Genomic DNA, 14,030 nt, shown 5'->3' on the forward strand with positions numbered 1-14,030 from the left:
TCTCCATTTCCTTGCCCCTTTGTCAGCCTTCCAGATGTTGTGGCTAAGTCCCCGGGGACTGAGGGATTTGTGAAACCAGGGCTTAAGCCAAGTCACGCCCTCCCTCTTCCTCTCCTGATCCCTCTTTCTGAGTCTCCTGGGCCTTTTACACCTGCTCTAGCCTGAAGGTGTGGGTGGCGGAGGCCTGGGGTCCAGCTTCCTGACACTCAGCCACAGGTTTGGCCTTTGGGTCCTGGGGTCGTTGGGGGGCTCTGGCAGTGGGCCTTGTTCCCTCATGGACAGATGGCTGTGGCTTCCCTGGCTGCAGATGGGCCCACGTGCTCCTAAATAGCCTCGGCACCATGGGAGGTGGACCTCTGCCAGAGGCCAGCCCTGCCTTGGGCAGGCAGCTGCTCTAGAAGTCTGCCGGGGTTGTGATTGGCTAAAATGCCTGGGCAGGAAGTCAAAACCCTCTATTTAGATTTTTGCGGGACTGGTCACTTCCTAGATGTCATGATTATAGAAGGAGGTCTGCCTGCCTTGCCGTTTGGAGTCTCTCAGCCTTCTTGGCCCAAGGTAAGGTCAAGGGTGGTTGGGGTCTAGAGCAAGGTCTGTCAAACTTTCTGCTTTGGTGCCATGGTGATAATGTCATTGGTAAGCAATTGCTCACTCTGAGACGGGGAGGTTCAGAGAACACATTATATATTATGATACTATTAATAATGCTATTAAGATGTCCTGTGCCTTTAATACTTTCATTCTCTCACACGTGTGTGGTCGAGTTTCCAGAAGATGTGGGATATTGGAGCAAGCTGAACGCAGAAGCAGATGTGAGAAGCTAGCTGTCTTCTGTGAGTTGACATGAATGAGATGCAAAAAACGTAAAACAAAGCCTCTTTTTTCATGTTTTTTTCCTTGAAAAAGTTGTTATTTTTCATTAAAAATATTATTACTCTAAGGTTTATTTTATTACTATTGGTAGGTTTATTATTGATTGCGATTTAGAAACTAGTATGTAGGGACGCCTGGGTGGCTCAGTCGGTTGAGCATCTGGCTTCAGCTCAGGTCACGATCCCAGGACCCTGGGATTGACTCCTGCATCTGGCTCCCTGCTCGGTGGGGAGCCTGTGTCTCCCTCTGCCTACTTTTCCCCTCTGACTGCCGCTCCCCCTGCTTGTGCTGCTCTCTCCCTCAAATAGATGAATAAAATCTTAAAAAAACCCCACAAACGTAATACATAGTTTAAAAAATTCTCAGTTTTAATTCCTAAATGGTAAACATAAGTGACTGTAGTCCACATTAATAGATATACTTTGGAGTCCTCAACAATTTTTTTTAAAAAAGATTTTTATTTATTTATTTGAGAGATAGAGTGAAAGCATGAGAGGAGAGAGGTTAGTGGGAGAAGCAGACACCCCGCCGAGCAGGGAGCTGGATGCGGGACTCGATCCCAGGACTCCAGGATCATGACTGGAGCCAAAGGCAGTCGCCTAACCAACTGAGCCACCCAGATGCGCCCGCCCCCCCAATTTTTTTAAGAACGTGAAGGAGGAGGGGCACCTGGGTGGTTCATTTGGTTAAGCTTCTGACTCTTGATTTCAGCTCAGGTCATGATCTCAGGGTTGTGGGCCCCAGCCCCATGTCAGGCTGCAAGCTCAGCGTGGAGTCAGTCAGCTTGTCCTAACCCTCTGCTCCTCCCCCTGCTCTCTCTCTCTCTCAAATAAATAAATAAATAAATAATCTTAAAAAAAAAAATAAAGAATGTAGAAGGCGCTGATACCAAAAAGTTTGGGAATGTCAGATGTAGGACAAGGGCCCAATTTGGCCCACTGCTTTTGTTTATAAATAAAGTTTTATTGGAACACAGCCACATTCACTTATTAACCTATTATCTCTGGCTGCTTTCCTGGTACAAAGGCTGAGCTGAAGAGTTGCAACAGAGACTGTCTGGGTCACAGAGCTGAAAATATTACTCTTTGATCCTTTAAGGCAAAGTTTGCTGGCAGCTGATATAGACTAATGCGCTTAATTGTCATAGTCTTATTATTATTTCTGTTTTACAGATGGAACAACAGAGGCACAGAGAGGTTAAGTCACTTTCCTAAGGTCACATAGTCAGTGAGGCTGGAGCTGAGCCGGGAGTGGTTCTAGGGAGGGTTCAGGGCCAAGCTCCTCAGGTCCAGTGACTGTCCCCAACGGGGTGTGGTAGATGTTTGTGGTTAGTCTACCGCTGCCTGGCCTCTGATTTTCCTTCTTCTGTTACCCAGATGTTCCCTGAGGACCACCCCCCTCTCTGTGTCTATAGATTTTGTGGGGTTCTCTGAAACCCTCTCTAGGGAGGTGCTCCAAAGAAAGGCCTCTTAGCTCAACTTGAACAAGGGGTTATAATGGGCCTTTTGATCACCTGAATCAACACAGCCCTCTCATCTTCTAACCTCACTGACTGCAGTTTTGTAGCTCTTGGCCATATTCACAGAGGCATTCACAGAACAGGCAGGGAGGTGAGGCCCTGAGGATGGGGGTCAGGAAGGGGGGTCTTCTACCATCTCCATCTGTGGGGTCAGCTTCCATCAGTCTGTAGTGGGAGGGTATAGACAGGTGCCCTGGGTGGGCTGTCAGTCCCTTCTGTAAGCACCCCACCTGCCCCTATACGTCTGCTACACTGCTGGCATCTTGAGCTGGCCATGACCATCCATTCGCACCCATGGGTGGGCTGCTTTGACTGAGCTCTAGGACTCCCCACTGCCAGGGTGTTTCCCATAGGAGTTCTGCTAATGTTTGGGACCTCACAGGTGCTCTCTGGGGTCCCAGTGGCCCAGTCATGCAGGATGGTCATGCAGGATGGTTGATCTTCCAGAACGGTTGCTTTTAGATAGAACCTGTTTGGCAGGCAGATGGCTGGAGACCTGGGTGCCTGAGGATGGAGGTGTGGGGTGGCAGTGGGGGCACCGCTCTAACTTCCAGCCAGAACAGCTGGCAAAGACCTGGCTTTTGGCCTTGGCTTTCCTCGGCTTGTTAAGGTAGCCAGGATTTCTAGAGCTCTGGCTGCTAAGTGCGGTGAGGCACAGAGCCTGTCTGCCTTGTTCTTTGTTGGCTCTGGAGCAACACCCAGACATCGCCAAGACTGGATGCCTAGAGAGTCACAGCTTCCTTGGCTACTTTCAAATATGTTCAAAGGGCCTCCTTCTACCATTCCCCCAAAGAGACCTAGGGAGCGCTTTGCATAGGGATAAAGACCAATGCAATCAAAAGCCCTTTGATTCAACTTTTTTATTTTTTTTTTCTTTTTGAATGTCATGCAGTAATTCACAGTCCCAAGCCCACAGTTTTCAAACAAGGTAGGAAAAAGGAAAAAAGAAGCAAAGGAAATCGGTGGTGGTGGTGGTGTTTTTTTTTTTTTTTTTTCTTTTTCTTTTGTTATTTCAAGCAGGACCAAATGTCAGAAAAAATGCTTCTTTTCTCAATCATTAATTTTTTTGTCCTTTTTAAAATTGTTTTTTTTTTTAAATTGATTTCTGCAGGCAGTAATAGTAGGGTTTGGTATAACCAGCAAGCACTCCTGTGTGTGTCTGAGAACGTGTGTGGGGTATGAGTGTCTGGTGGAGGTCTGTGTGGGACGCTGGGTTTCAGCTTCACTTCTGGCTTCTCCGCCACACGGGCCACCAGCTCGCGTTCACCAGGGAAAGGAAAGATTCGATTGAGATGATAAAACTCATCAATAGAAGCGATTTTTTTTTCTCCCCTTTTTTTCTTTTAAAAATGTTTTTTTTTTTTTTTTTAAATTTCCATTTTTCCCCAAGGTTCTCCAAAAATGGCTGAGTTAATTCGAATCCCTTGGCTGTGTGGTTTGTCTGCCCCCCCCCCGAGGGCCCCCGTCATGCGGGGGAGGGTCGGAGTTGGGTGGGGGGCGCATCACCGCCCAGGAGCGGCTTTTCTGGCCGAGGGTCTTTGCGGGACACCCTGGTGTGTCCGGGTCCTGGGGACTCCCTCCAGAGCCCGGGGTCGTCCGGCAGGTCCTCTCCTGGGCCCCTTCCGGGCCTCCCCTGTGTGCTGGGCAGGTGGCAGCGAGGTGGCCCCGCGGCCTGTGCGCGGCTCCTCCCCGTGGGGCGTGTGCGTGGGGTGCGTGGGGGGGCCGGGCGGGCGCGGGTGCCACCTCGCCCGGGCTTAGCACCAGTCGTCGTCGTCAGTCTCGCTGTAGGCTTCGTGCAGGCCTTTCCTGGAGCCCGGCCCGCGGGGCCTGGCCAGTCCGTGGGCCAGGTAGTAGCCGTTGGGGAGTCGCCGGCCGTGCCGGGAAGGCGAGGCGCAGGCCGGGCCTGGGGCCCGGGGAGTCCTGGGCGAGCACGTGTGTCGCGCAGGGGGTGGCGCGTCGTAAGCCGCGGCCCGGGGCTCCTCCCCGCCAACGCCGCCCGGGCCATCGGCCTCGTCGTAGTCGGAGCCCCGGTAGTAACCGTGGTGTCGGGGTCCGGGGGGCCCCTCGGACGCGTGCGCGCCAGACGCCGGCCACCGCGCCCCGCCGTGGCGACACGCCCTGGGGGACTCGCTCCGGGCCGGGCCCGGGACCCGCCGCTCCATCGCGGGTGAGCGGCTGCTGCCGTGGCCCCCCGCGGACGGCCGCTCCCCGGCCAGAGGCTCGGCCGCGGGGCCCGGGTACCTCCGCGGGCCGCTGGGGGCCGCCCGGCCCGGCCGCGCCGCCGGCTGCTGCTGCTGTGGCTGCTGCTGCTGCTGCGGGGGCCCCGAGCCGCCGGCCTTACGGATCACGGGGGAATAGGACACGTGTGGCCGGGGGGTGGAGGGGGTCTGGGGGAGCTGGCGGCGTCCGCGCCGCGGAGTGCTGGTACCAGATGTTGAGGGGGCTGGGCTTCCACTTACGGAACTACTGCCCTACACGAAAATTGAAACAAAGGAAATCAAAAAAAAAGATACAACAAAATCAACCAGAAGGAGACGGAGGAGACACAGGGGACGGGCGGGAGAGAGGGAGGGGCAGAGGAATACCAAAGGGGACGGAGGAGGGACGGGGGAGGAGGAGAGGGGGACACAGGACATTTGAATGGAAAAAAAGGAGAAAAGCAACAGCCACAGGGCAGAGGAGGTGAAGGAGGAGGAGGAGGGGGAGGAGGGGGAGGAGGAGGAGGGGAGGAGGAGTCAGACAAGGAGGGAGGGGAAGTCGAAAACCAACACAACAAAGTGAAAAGAGAAATGAGAAATGGAGTTTTGTAAGTTTCCGGGTTAAATAGCAGAAGTTTCAAAAATTACTCACAGGCGTCCAGAGGACAGAAATCATAATCGAAACAAAAACGGAAGCCGGGTTAAAGGAAAGCAAAAGGCAGCAGGCAGCCAGCGGGGGCATGAGCCATAAGGACCGCGCTGGCCAGAAACTCAAACGTGATCCACAACCAAAGAGGAAGCAGCTGCGGGGCAGGGGAGGGGGCGGCAGGCGGGCAGGGGGGCTGGGGGGGCAGAGTGGGGAGCCAGTGCCTACCCCTGCCGGGCTTCTCCCCATCCCCGGGAGCTTGGGGACCCCAATGGTGGGCAGGGTTGGAGGTCACAGTGGGGAGGGAGGACCCTGCCTGGAGGGGCTCTTATGGTGTGCCCCCCACCACCACACTGGTCTCCCAGGGGTTCAGGTCTGGGGCGCCCAGTGCCACACCCACCTGCCGGTGCGCTATGTGTTCACGGCCCTCGCTGGGCGAGCGGGACCAGCGTTGGTCCCGGGCCCGGGCCCGGCCGTGGTCAGGCGGCTCCTGGGTGTAGCGCTCCTTCTCGGAGGGTGGGGGGTGCGGGTGGTGGTGGCGGTGGTGGCGGTGCTGCCGGTGCCTTCGGTCCTTGGGCCGGCCTCGCTCCTGGTCTCGCTCCTTTGACGGCAGGTCGCCGGACTGGGTGGTCATGCTCAGGTCTGTCCCCAAGCCTGGGCCCGGGTTGGGGTGGGGGTCAGACAAACAGATGGCCTTGAAGGAGGAGTGGGTGAGATGTGCACCCGGGAGGTCACCTGGGGGGGGGGGTGCGGGCTCTAGAAAGGGGCCTCTTCTCTTGGACCAAGGAGGTCTGTTTGGTCCCCAGGCTCTGAGCAGCCCCTGGCCCAGCTCGGGGTCCCTTGGTCCTGTCCCCTGAGAGTCCTGTTCCACACCCAGGCCACTCCTTTTCTCTCTCCATGTTTGCCCTACTCTGCCCTATTTTCCTGTCCTGCCCTCCTCTGTCTCCTGGGGCCCGCAGGGCAGCCCACCTGTGTCCACATCTGTGTAGCGGCCCAGGGAGCGCTCAGAGGCTCGGTGGCCGCGGTCCCGGCGCCGCTGATGGTGCCGCTGGTTCTCCTCAGGCGGCACCCTCTCCAGGGAGTAGTCGTCCAGGCGCCGGGCCTTGGGGCCCAGCACGGAGGCTGAGCGCTTCATGGGGCTGGTGTCTGAGATGGTCTGGGAGGGTGGACAGGCCAGCGGGCCAGGGTCAGCCGCCTGCACCAAGTGGTCCCGGTCCGTTCTGCCCCATCAGCCCTCAGTGACCAGGTGTGACCACCCGGGGCAGAGTCCGAGTGGGCCATGGGGCTCGGCTTCCGATCCACCAGGATCCCAGGATGCCTCTGCCTCCTCCCAGGCCCATCCTGGGCTCCTGCCGGGAGGCCCCATCCGATGCCCTCCTGCTGCTTCTCAAAACCACCCCCGGAGGTACCACCGCCCAGCCCTGGCCATTCAGCCAGAGACGCACAGGCAAGCTGAAGGGGACAGCTTCTCCCATCCAGAGTGTCCCCTGGGGCCGCGGGGCTGCAGGGCCCTGCCCTCAATCCTGCCTACTCTCCTCCCACGGCAGGGCAGGGGGGGCGGCAGTGGTCAGGCTTCCTATGCGCCCAGGGCCAGGCACCAAGAATCCCAGCTCACTGTCCTTCCTCGGGTGAGCTGGGACCGGTCTTTCCTGGTCACCCAAGTCTGGCTCCTGTAGCCTGCCCTGGAGGGGCTGCCCTGGCACCTGAGGCCCTGGGGGGACCCGCTCTTCTTGGCCTGCAGTCTGGGAGCCTGTGGGAGCTGCACCTCCCAGGTCAGGCCCCGGAGAGGAGCCTGTGGTTCTCTGCTGCTGGGAGAGGGGAGGAGGAGGATGGTGCCCGGGGCTGGCCTGGCTGAGTGGTCAGTGGCACTTCGGTTTTAAGGGACATGAGGCTTCAGCACCAGAGGGTCAGAGGTGCGTCCGGGGAACAAGAGCCTCTGAAAAGGCGTGGGCCCGGTGGGGCTGCGGATCAGGTTTCTTGGAAAGATGGCACCTCCTGGCTTGGGGGCTTGGGGGTGAAGATGGGGGAGGGGTGGGGGGGCAGACCCCGCCCCCCCCCCCCGGGGCAGGGCACACAGAGGACACAACACACAAGGATGGGGCTTCATGGGCGAGGGGGGTGCAGTCTGCAACGAAGGGGCGGGGTCCAAGGGGTGGAGAGATGACAGGACTCCCACGAGGGGGGGTGGGCGGGAAGAGGGGGCCGGAGCCCAGCTGGGAGGCGGGCGGTGAGGTACATACACTGAGGTTATTCCCACGTGGCCGGCCCCTTCTCCTCTGTCACAGCCCCACGGGATGGTGCACACAGAAAAACAGAAAGAAGAAAATAAATATAAAAGCCAAGAGGGAGAGGGAGAGGTGGTACACGGAGATGCCACGGTTGGGGAGAGAAACCTGGGCAGTGTGGGGGAGGGGAGCAAGGGAAGCAGGGAAAGAGGTTAAAGTCCCTGGTGCGTGGGTGACCCCAGGCCCGGCTGGCCAGCCTCCCACGGGCACAGAGGAGACAGACAGGAGACACCACAGACAGACAGATGGCGGAGGCACGAGACCGACAGATGGGATGGCGTGGCCACAGGCCCCTGGCCCTGGGCTCTGTTTCATGCAATGCGCCCCAGCCCTGGCTCCGGCTGACACTCAAAGCTTGGGGAGGGGGCGGCCGTCAGCTGGCTTGTCCCACCCCTCTCCTGGGGCCCAGCGACTCTGTCCTGGGGGTGGACGGGGTAAGGGGGCTGGCAGCCACATGCAGCTAGGTGCCCCCCGACCCAGGTTCTCTGCAGCCAGAGGCCAGCCAGGTCCCTGAGCCACCCTGGCCCCGCCAGGCACAGCACAGCCTCCCCCTACCGCTGACCCCTCCGTGCAGACACCACGGCACAGCACACGGGAAGCCCGCCCCGGCCCCACATGCCACCGTGCCTCTCAGGCTGGGCAGGCAGCCAGCCATGCTTCTGGCTTCTGGCCCCTCTGTCCCTGCAAGCCTGGGGCAGCGGGATCACGCATCTCCCCACCCCACCACCCGCCCCGCTAACCAAGTGGCCTCTGCAGCTGGGCAAAGCAGCCAGCCACACACAGACACACACCAGGCATACGCCCCTGTTCCCCCCACTGGCCCCCACAAAGACCAGACAGGAAATACAAACCCCAGCTGCCTCCAGGCCCACCCCAGACTCTGCTACCAGGTCCTAGGACCTGCCAAATTCCTGATAGCAGACCTATGTACATGCGTATGTGTGTGTGTGTGTGCAGTGTGAGCACATGCCTACATGGTGTGTGTGTGTGTGTGTGTGTGTGTGCGCCGCGCAGCTCACCCAGCCCCGACACACCACCTCCTCCCAACACCCCCACATGACCTCCACATCCCCTTGCCTTGGCCCCTCCAACCTGGATAGCTGGAAAGCACTTGGCAGTGACGACTGTGTCCTGCTCCAGGGGAGCCCCTTCCCTTCTCTGCTCTCCATCAGAGAGATGCTCAGAGGGCCAGGCCTTCTGGGCCCTCCAGGATGGGCCTGCCCCCTGCTGCGGAGAGCGCAGGTGGGTCCCCCCGCCAAGCCCGGGTCCCAGAGGAAAGAGATGCCCTGGGCTGTGTGTTGGACCCCAGGGGCCCAGGAGTCCAGCCCCAGGGGGGGTGGGTGAAAGCCCTCACCTGGTTCTCCGCAGGGAGGCGGGGCATGGAGGCGGCCCGGGCCTGGCCTTCCATGGGGAGGTAGTGCTCGCTGTCCGAGTAGCCATCTCTGCCCATCTCTCGCAACTCTACAGACTGTGGGGCATCAGGGCAAGGCCAGCTGAGTTCCTGGCCCGACCGTTGGGCCCCAGGGGTGGCCTGGTGGGTGTGCGGCTGTGGGGCCCACACCCTTCCCTCCTGGGCTGCCTAGGCCTGGGAGCTGGGAGGCAGTTGGGGGGACAGAGGCACCTGGGAGTTGGGCTGGCTGTTGGGCATGTCGGTGGGTGGCCCCCGCTCTGGGCTCCATGTTCCTGTCTTCTGGAACATCTCCTGGGCTCGCTGGGTCACCCAGGATGGGCTCTCCTTGATGCTGCTTTCATGAGCCATCCTGTGTGTGGGGGGGACAGAGGACAGGGTGGCGGTGGGCACTCCAGGGGTGTCTGCACTGGGGAAGGGTGCCCCCCTGCTCTTCCATCCCCACCTCCTGGCCAGAGCCACACTCACAGGCCTCCACCTGGGTCCAGCTGGGAGGAGGGGAGGGCGTTCTGGCTGGGGCCCCCCTCCTGGGTTGGAGACGGGGGCTCCATGCGCTGGAACATGAGTGGTGTCCGGTTCTGGAGAGGCAGAGAACAGTGTGTGGGTACAGGGTGGACAGGCAGGGGCAGTGAGTAGGCTGGGGAGGGTGTTCGAGGCTCCGGGTCTGGCCAGCTGTGCAGAGGACACTCAATGCTTCTCCCCGCAGCCCCAGCCCCCCAGCGCAGTCATTCTTGACACCCAACACACACACACACTCTCTCTCTCTCTCTCTCTCTCTCACACACACACACACACACACACACACACACACACACACACACACTCAGGTTCGCTCCATCAGCCAGTCCGCTAGACTCTTCCCTGCAAGTCCGTGTAGAACAGGATCACTTCTCACTGAGCTCTGGCCCTATGGCCTAGCCTGGACTGTGCCACTCACCTCCTCCCCTGGCTCCCCGCTCCAGCCCTAACCCACCCCGGACACCAGAGGGCGCCAGCGACCACCTGAGTGTGGTCACTTCTCTCCGGGGGCGGGGCCTCCCATCAGACCCGGACAAAACGTGTCAAGGGCCTCCAAGGCTCTCCACAGTCTCCCCTCTCACTTTCTTACCCTTGTCTCCATTCTTTTTTTGAACTCACCGCCCGGAGTTCAAGACCTGAGCTGAGATCACGAGTCAGATACTTCACTGACTGAGCGACGGGGCGCCCCCTTGCCGCCCCTCTTGCTCTCTGTGTTCAGCCATATTGGCCGCATCGCTCTTCTCCAAACTCAAAAGTCTTGCCACAGGACCTCCGCCCTGCTGTTCCCTCTGCCTGGAGCCCTCTTCCCTCAGACATCCACGTGGCTTTCTCCCTCTTCTTTTCCTTTGGGTCTCTGCCCGACATCACCTCCTCCAGGCAGCCTCCCTGATCACCGGTTTCAGACTGCACCCCTCTCCCCCAGCATGCCTTCTTAGGACACTTACTGTTCCCTGCCATGTTAGTCACTTATTATTGTTGGAATGTCCGCTCTGCAGTGATTCTGGTCTGTTTTGCTCACAGCTGCACGCCCCCTCCCCTCCCACCCCCCGCCCCCAGGTCTGAGAACAGTGTCTGGCACACAGTAGATGCCCAATAAGTGTTGAGGGAACAGATGAATTCATCGGGGCCGCCTCCTCAGCCCGGCCCTACTTTCCGGTGTCCTGTCCTGCGTCCTGGCCATGCCCTGCTGCTCTGGTTTGTCACTGTGGGGCCCGCAGGGGAAAGAGCACCAGCGGGGAGGGGGCCAGGGCCCAGGGCCGTACCTGCTCCTCGCGTAGGGCCTGCAGCTTCTTGGCCTTGCTCTGCCGGTAGTACTCCATGATCATCATGGCCGCGTAGATCTTGCCCACGGTCAGGTCTGTGGCTGGGGGCACAGGGTGAGGTCGCCGTGGGTGTGGGCCCTGTGTGTGCCAGCCTAGCCCCTGCTCCAGCCTCCTCTCTCCCTGCCCCCTCCCACCCTGGCAGGGCAGAGCCCAGGGCCAGGCCAGGAGAGGCTCTTACACTTGTGGGGGGTGACCAGCAGGTCCAGTGTCTTCTGGGACAGGTTGGGCCAGATGGCCATCATCTCTTTCCTCAGCTCAGCGTCCATCTGCTGTTTGTCAGCTCCGCCTGCAACGTGGGCACAGAGAGGCCCTGACTGCCTGTCTGGGGGTCAGCCAGACTCCGGGGCAGCTGGAAAGCCAGCAGCTCCTGCCAACTCAGGCCCTGGAATCCTGCTTGCCATGGGTCACCAGTTCCCTGCAGGCCTGACCCAGAGGACAAATGACCATGTGGGCTCTGGTCCGTGGGGGGGCTATGTTGGGGGTGGGGGGGACAGGCAGCATCAGGAGGAGCGGGAAGGCGCAGGTCCCAACCTGGCTCCCACTTACCCACTGCATGGCTCAGGTGTTAGGCTACCATTGTGGGCCTCAGTTTTCCCATCTGCAAAATGGGATGACAGCAGTAGGACCTACCTCACAGAATGGTCTGAAGATCAAAGCAGCTAGTATGTGTGCAGCCTTAGGACAGTGTCCTGCCAAAGAATGACTATGACAGCAGCCCACAGGTCCGAGGCAGAGCCTCGTGCTAAGCCTCGGAGAGGCTGGGTTGTCCCAGAGGAGCCCTGATAGGGGAGGTTTCTCCCTCAACCAAGTCTCCCCTCCCACGGATGTGACCTTCAGCCACTGCTGATCCTCGGTCCCTCACCCCGCCCACGGAGGTCATTAAGGCTCCCTGCCAGCGATTCCTGGTCCGTCCAGCCTGACTGCCCAGGAGCCTGGCTCTTCCTACCCCTGGGCTTGGCCAGGGGGCTGTGTGATGACTTCTTTCCAATGAAGCGTGAGCGTGCTGAGTGGCCACTTCAGGGTCAGGGGATTTAGTGGCCTGTAGGGGGCATTCCTGTGTTCTTTTTCCAAAACTCTGTCACGGTGGCTGGTGAACAGAGCCCCCTGCCCACCCAGGAAGGACAGAGAACAGGAGTGGGAAGCAAATCTCGGTCGGTGGGAGTACTCAGGGCTGTTTGTTGCACGGGCACGTTCTCCTCCATCTTGACCGCTACACCAGCCCGACCCCCCTTCTACTACTGTTTCCAACTCCCCAGCTCTGGGCACAGGGGCGCTGTTCCAAACTTTTACCAGCAGGTATGGAGGGACAGCTAGAGCAAGGCCCACAAGGCCCCCTGTTGGGCCAAATATTAACCCTGTAGTTGCTGGACTGTGGGGTGGGGTGGGGGAGGTCCCGGAGATGGGGGAAGGGCAGGGGCCAGTACCAGCCAGCAGGGAAGTGTTTCAGAACTCTAGCAGCCATCGGCCTGCTGGCTGAGTAGCAGCTCCTAGCCTCGGCACCCCCAACATCCCACTTTGCCTCCACTCCCCGTGGACCTCTCCTTGCCCAGGTCTGTCCTCCCTGCCCTTCCATTTCCCCGGGCCACCCCTGCCCCGCCGCTGGAGCCCGGGTCCAGCTTCTCAGCAGATGTGGGTCAAAGCATAAACGTCTGCCAGACACTCTCTGGAGCCTTCGCTCACCTTCACACATGTGCCCCTGGACACACACATCTTTACTCTGAGAAAGACCCTCCAGAAGGGCCTTTTTACCAGTGCACAGGTAAAGCTCAGAACTCGTTCTGGAGTGAGACTATTGAGGCCCCGCGGGACTGACCTGCCTGCAGAAGGGCAGGTGCCTCTGCTCAGGAATCTGTGTCCGTCCCCGCCTCCACCACAAGAGGGCGCCGGCCCGGTTGGAGTCAATCCCCCAATGCCTCTGCTCTGAGCTCTCCGTGTTCTGTTCCCTCACTCCTGTGATTGCCCAAGTCCTCACCGTGACCCCACAAGGCTCTGCGCCATCTGCCCTTTTTTCCTCTACTTCCTCCCTTGCTCACTCTGTTCCAGACTGAGTTTGCTGTGCCTCACACATGCCCAGCATGGTCCTGCCTCATGGCCTTTGCTCAGGTTATTTCCTTTGCTAGGATCGTTCTTTCTACGAATATCCATGTGGCTTCCTTCCTCATCTCCTTCAGGTCCCTTCCCAAACCCAAACCCGTCTTCTAGCTGGCCTCCCTGAAACAGCCTCCCGCCATTCCCTTGGATGCCATTCTGCCTCTATCGCATTCCTTCAAATCACTTCGTGATGTTGTTCCCCATCTCACCCACTAGAGGGCGAACTCCACGGTCCGTTCTGTCTTTACACCACTGGTGATGCAGGGGTGTGTGGTCACTCAGGCCAAGCTGCATGGGGGTGGGGTTGATTCGTGGGTTAGGACTTAAGTTGAGAGTTCAGGACTATCATGGGAGACCCTTGGGAAAATCCCCCGTGTTGTTAAGCTCTCAAGACCCTTGACACTAACTCATAGTTTTTCTTTCCTTATGGGAAGCAGCTGGAATTACCAGCTCTATCTGCTGTCCGCTGTAGCTAATTGAGGTGCCCGGGGTGGGGGGGGGGGTTGTGTGGCTCCTTCTCAGAGACCCAGGGAGGGAAAAAAGAGATTGTGGCATTTCCTAGTAAAAGTCACGTTCTCCTTCTAGCTTATAGGTTTCCTGTTTCTGTGAAGAAAAGGAACACACCTGCCATTGAGAACAGAATTGTGTCCCCCTCCCCCAATTCATGTTTGAGCCCTAATCCCCAGTGTCACTGCATTTGCAGGTAGGGCCTCTAGGAGGTAATCAGAGTTACATGAGGTCATAAAGGTGGTCCCTGATCCCAGGGGACTGCTGTTCCTATAAGCGAGAGACCCCAGGCTATGTGAGGACACAGCAAGAAGGTGGCCATCTACAAGCCGAGGAGAAGGCATCACCAGGAACCAGCCCCGCTGGCACCTTGATCTTGGACTTCCAGCCTCTGGAACCATGAGAAAATAAATCGTTTAAGCCGCCCCGTCTCTGGTATTTTGTTACGACGCCCGAGCGGACTGTTGCGCTCGCTCTAGGCATTTGGGTTAGGTAAGGGATCTGGGCAGGGTTTCTCAACCTAGTTAGCACCATGGATGCCTGGGGCTGTATCATTCTGGGTGTGGGGTCACCCCATGCACTGCAGGGTGGTGATTAGCCTCTCTGGCCTCCACGTTCTTGGTACCAGTGACACCTCCTTCCCCAAGTCCTGACAACCAAACTGT

At 58.9% G+C, this 14,030-nt stretch overlaps 1 protein-coding gene across 8 annotated transcripts in view; it reads right to left on the minus strand.

The window, feature by feature from the left end:
- Positions 1-3,234: 3,234 nt before the first annotated feature.
- The window catches only part of CACNA1A (calcium voltage-gated channel subunit alpha1 A), a 286,734-nt gene continuing 275,938 nt past the window's right edge, over positions 3,235-14,030 (minus strand). For 4 of the 8 annotated variants that reach the window (XM_059160168.1, XM_059160167.1, XM_059160171.1 and 1 more), the window contains 9 exons: positions 10,946-11,053; positions 10,708-10,808; positions 9,395-9,504; positions 9,140-9,278; positions 8,873-8,986; positions 7,474-7,509; positions 6,203-6,389; positions 5,634-5,887; positions 3,235-4,860 (listed from right to left, as the gene is read on the minus strand). In XM_059160168.1, coding sequence (XP_059016151.1) covers positions 4,144-4,860; positions 5,634-5,887; positions 6,203-6,389; positions 7,474-7,509; positions 8,873-8,986; positions 9,140-9,278; positions 9,395-9,504; positions 10,708-10,808; positions 10,946-11,053 — 1,766 coding nt within the window. In that variant the 3' untranslated portion in view covers positions 3,235-4,143. The remainder of the gene's footprint in view (positions 4,861-5,633; positions 5,888-6,202; positions 6,390-7,473; positions 7,510-8,872; positions 8,987-9,139; positions 9,279-9,394; positions 9,505-10,707; positions 10,809-10,945; positions 11,054-14,030) is intronic. The other 4 variants (XM_059160169.1, XM_059160170.1, XM_059160172.1 and 1 more) reach the window with 3 other exon arrangements.

This window comes from Mustela lutreola, chromosome 2, assembly GCF_030435805.1.
Source record: "Mustela lutreola isolate mMusLut2 chromosome 2, mMusLut2.pri, whole genome shotgun sequence".
Taxonomy (NCBI): Eukaryota; Metazoa; Chordata; class Mammalia; order Carnivora; family Mustelidae; genus Mustela; species Mustela lutreola.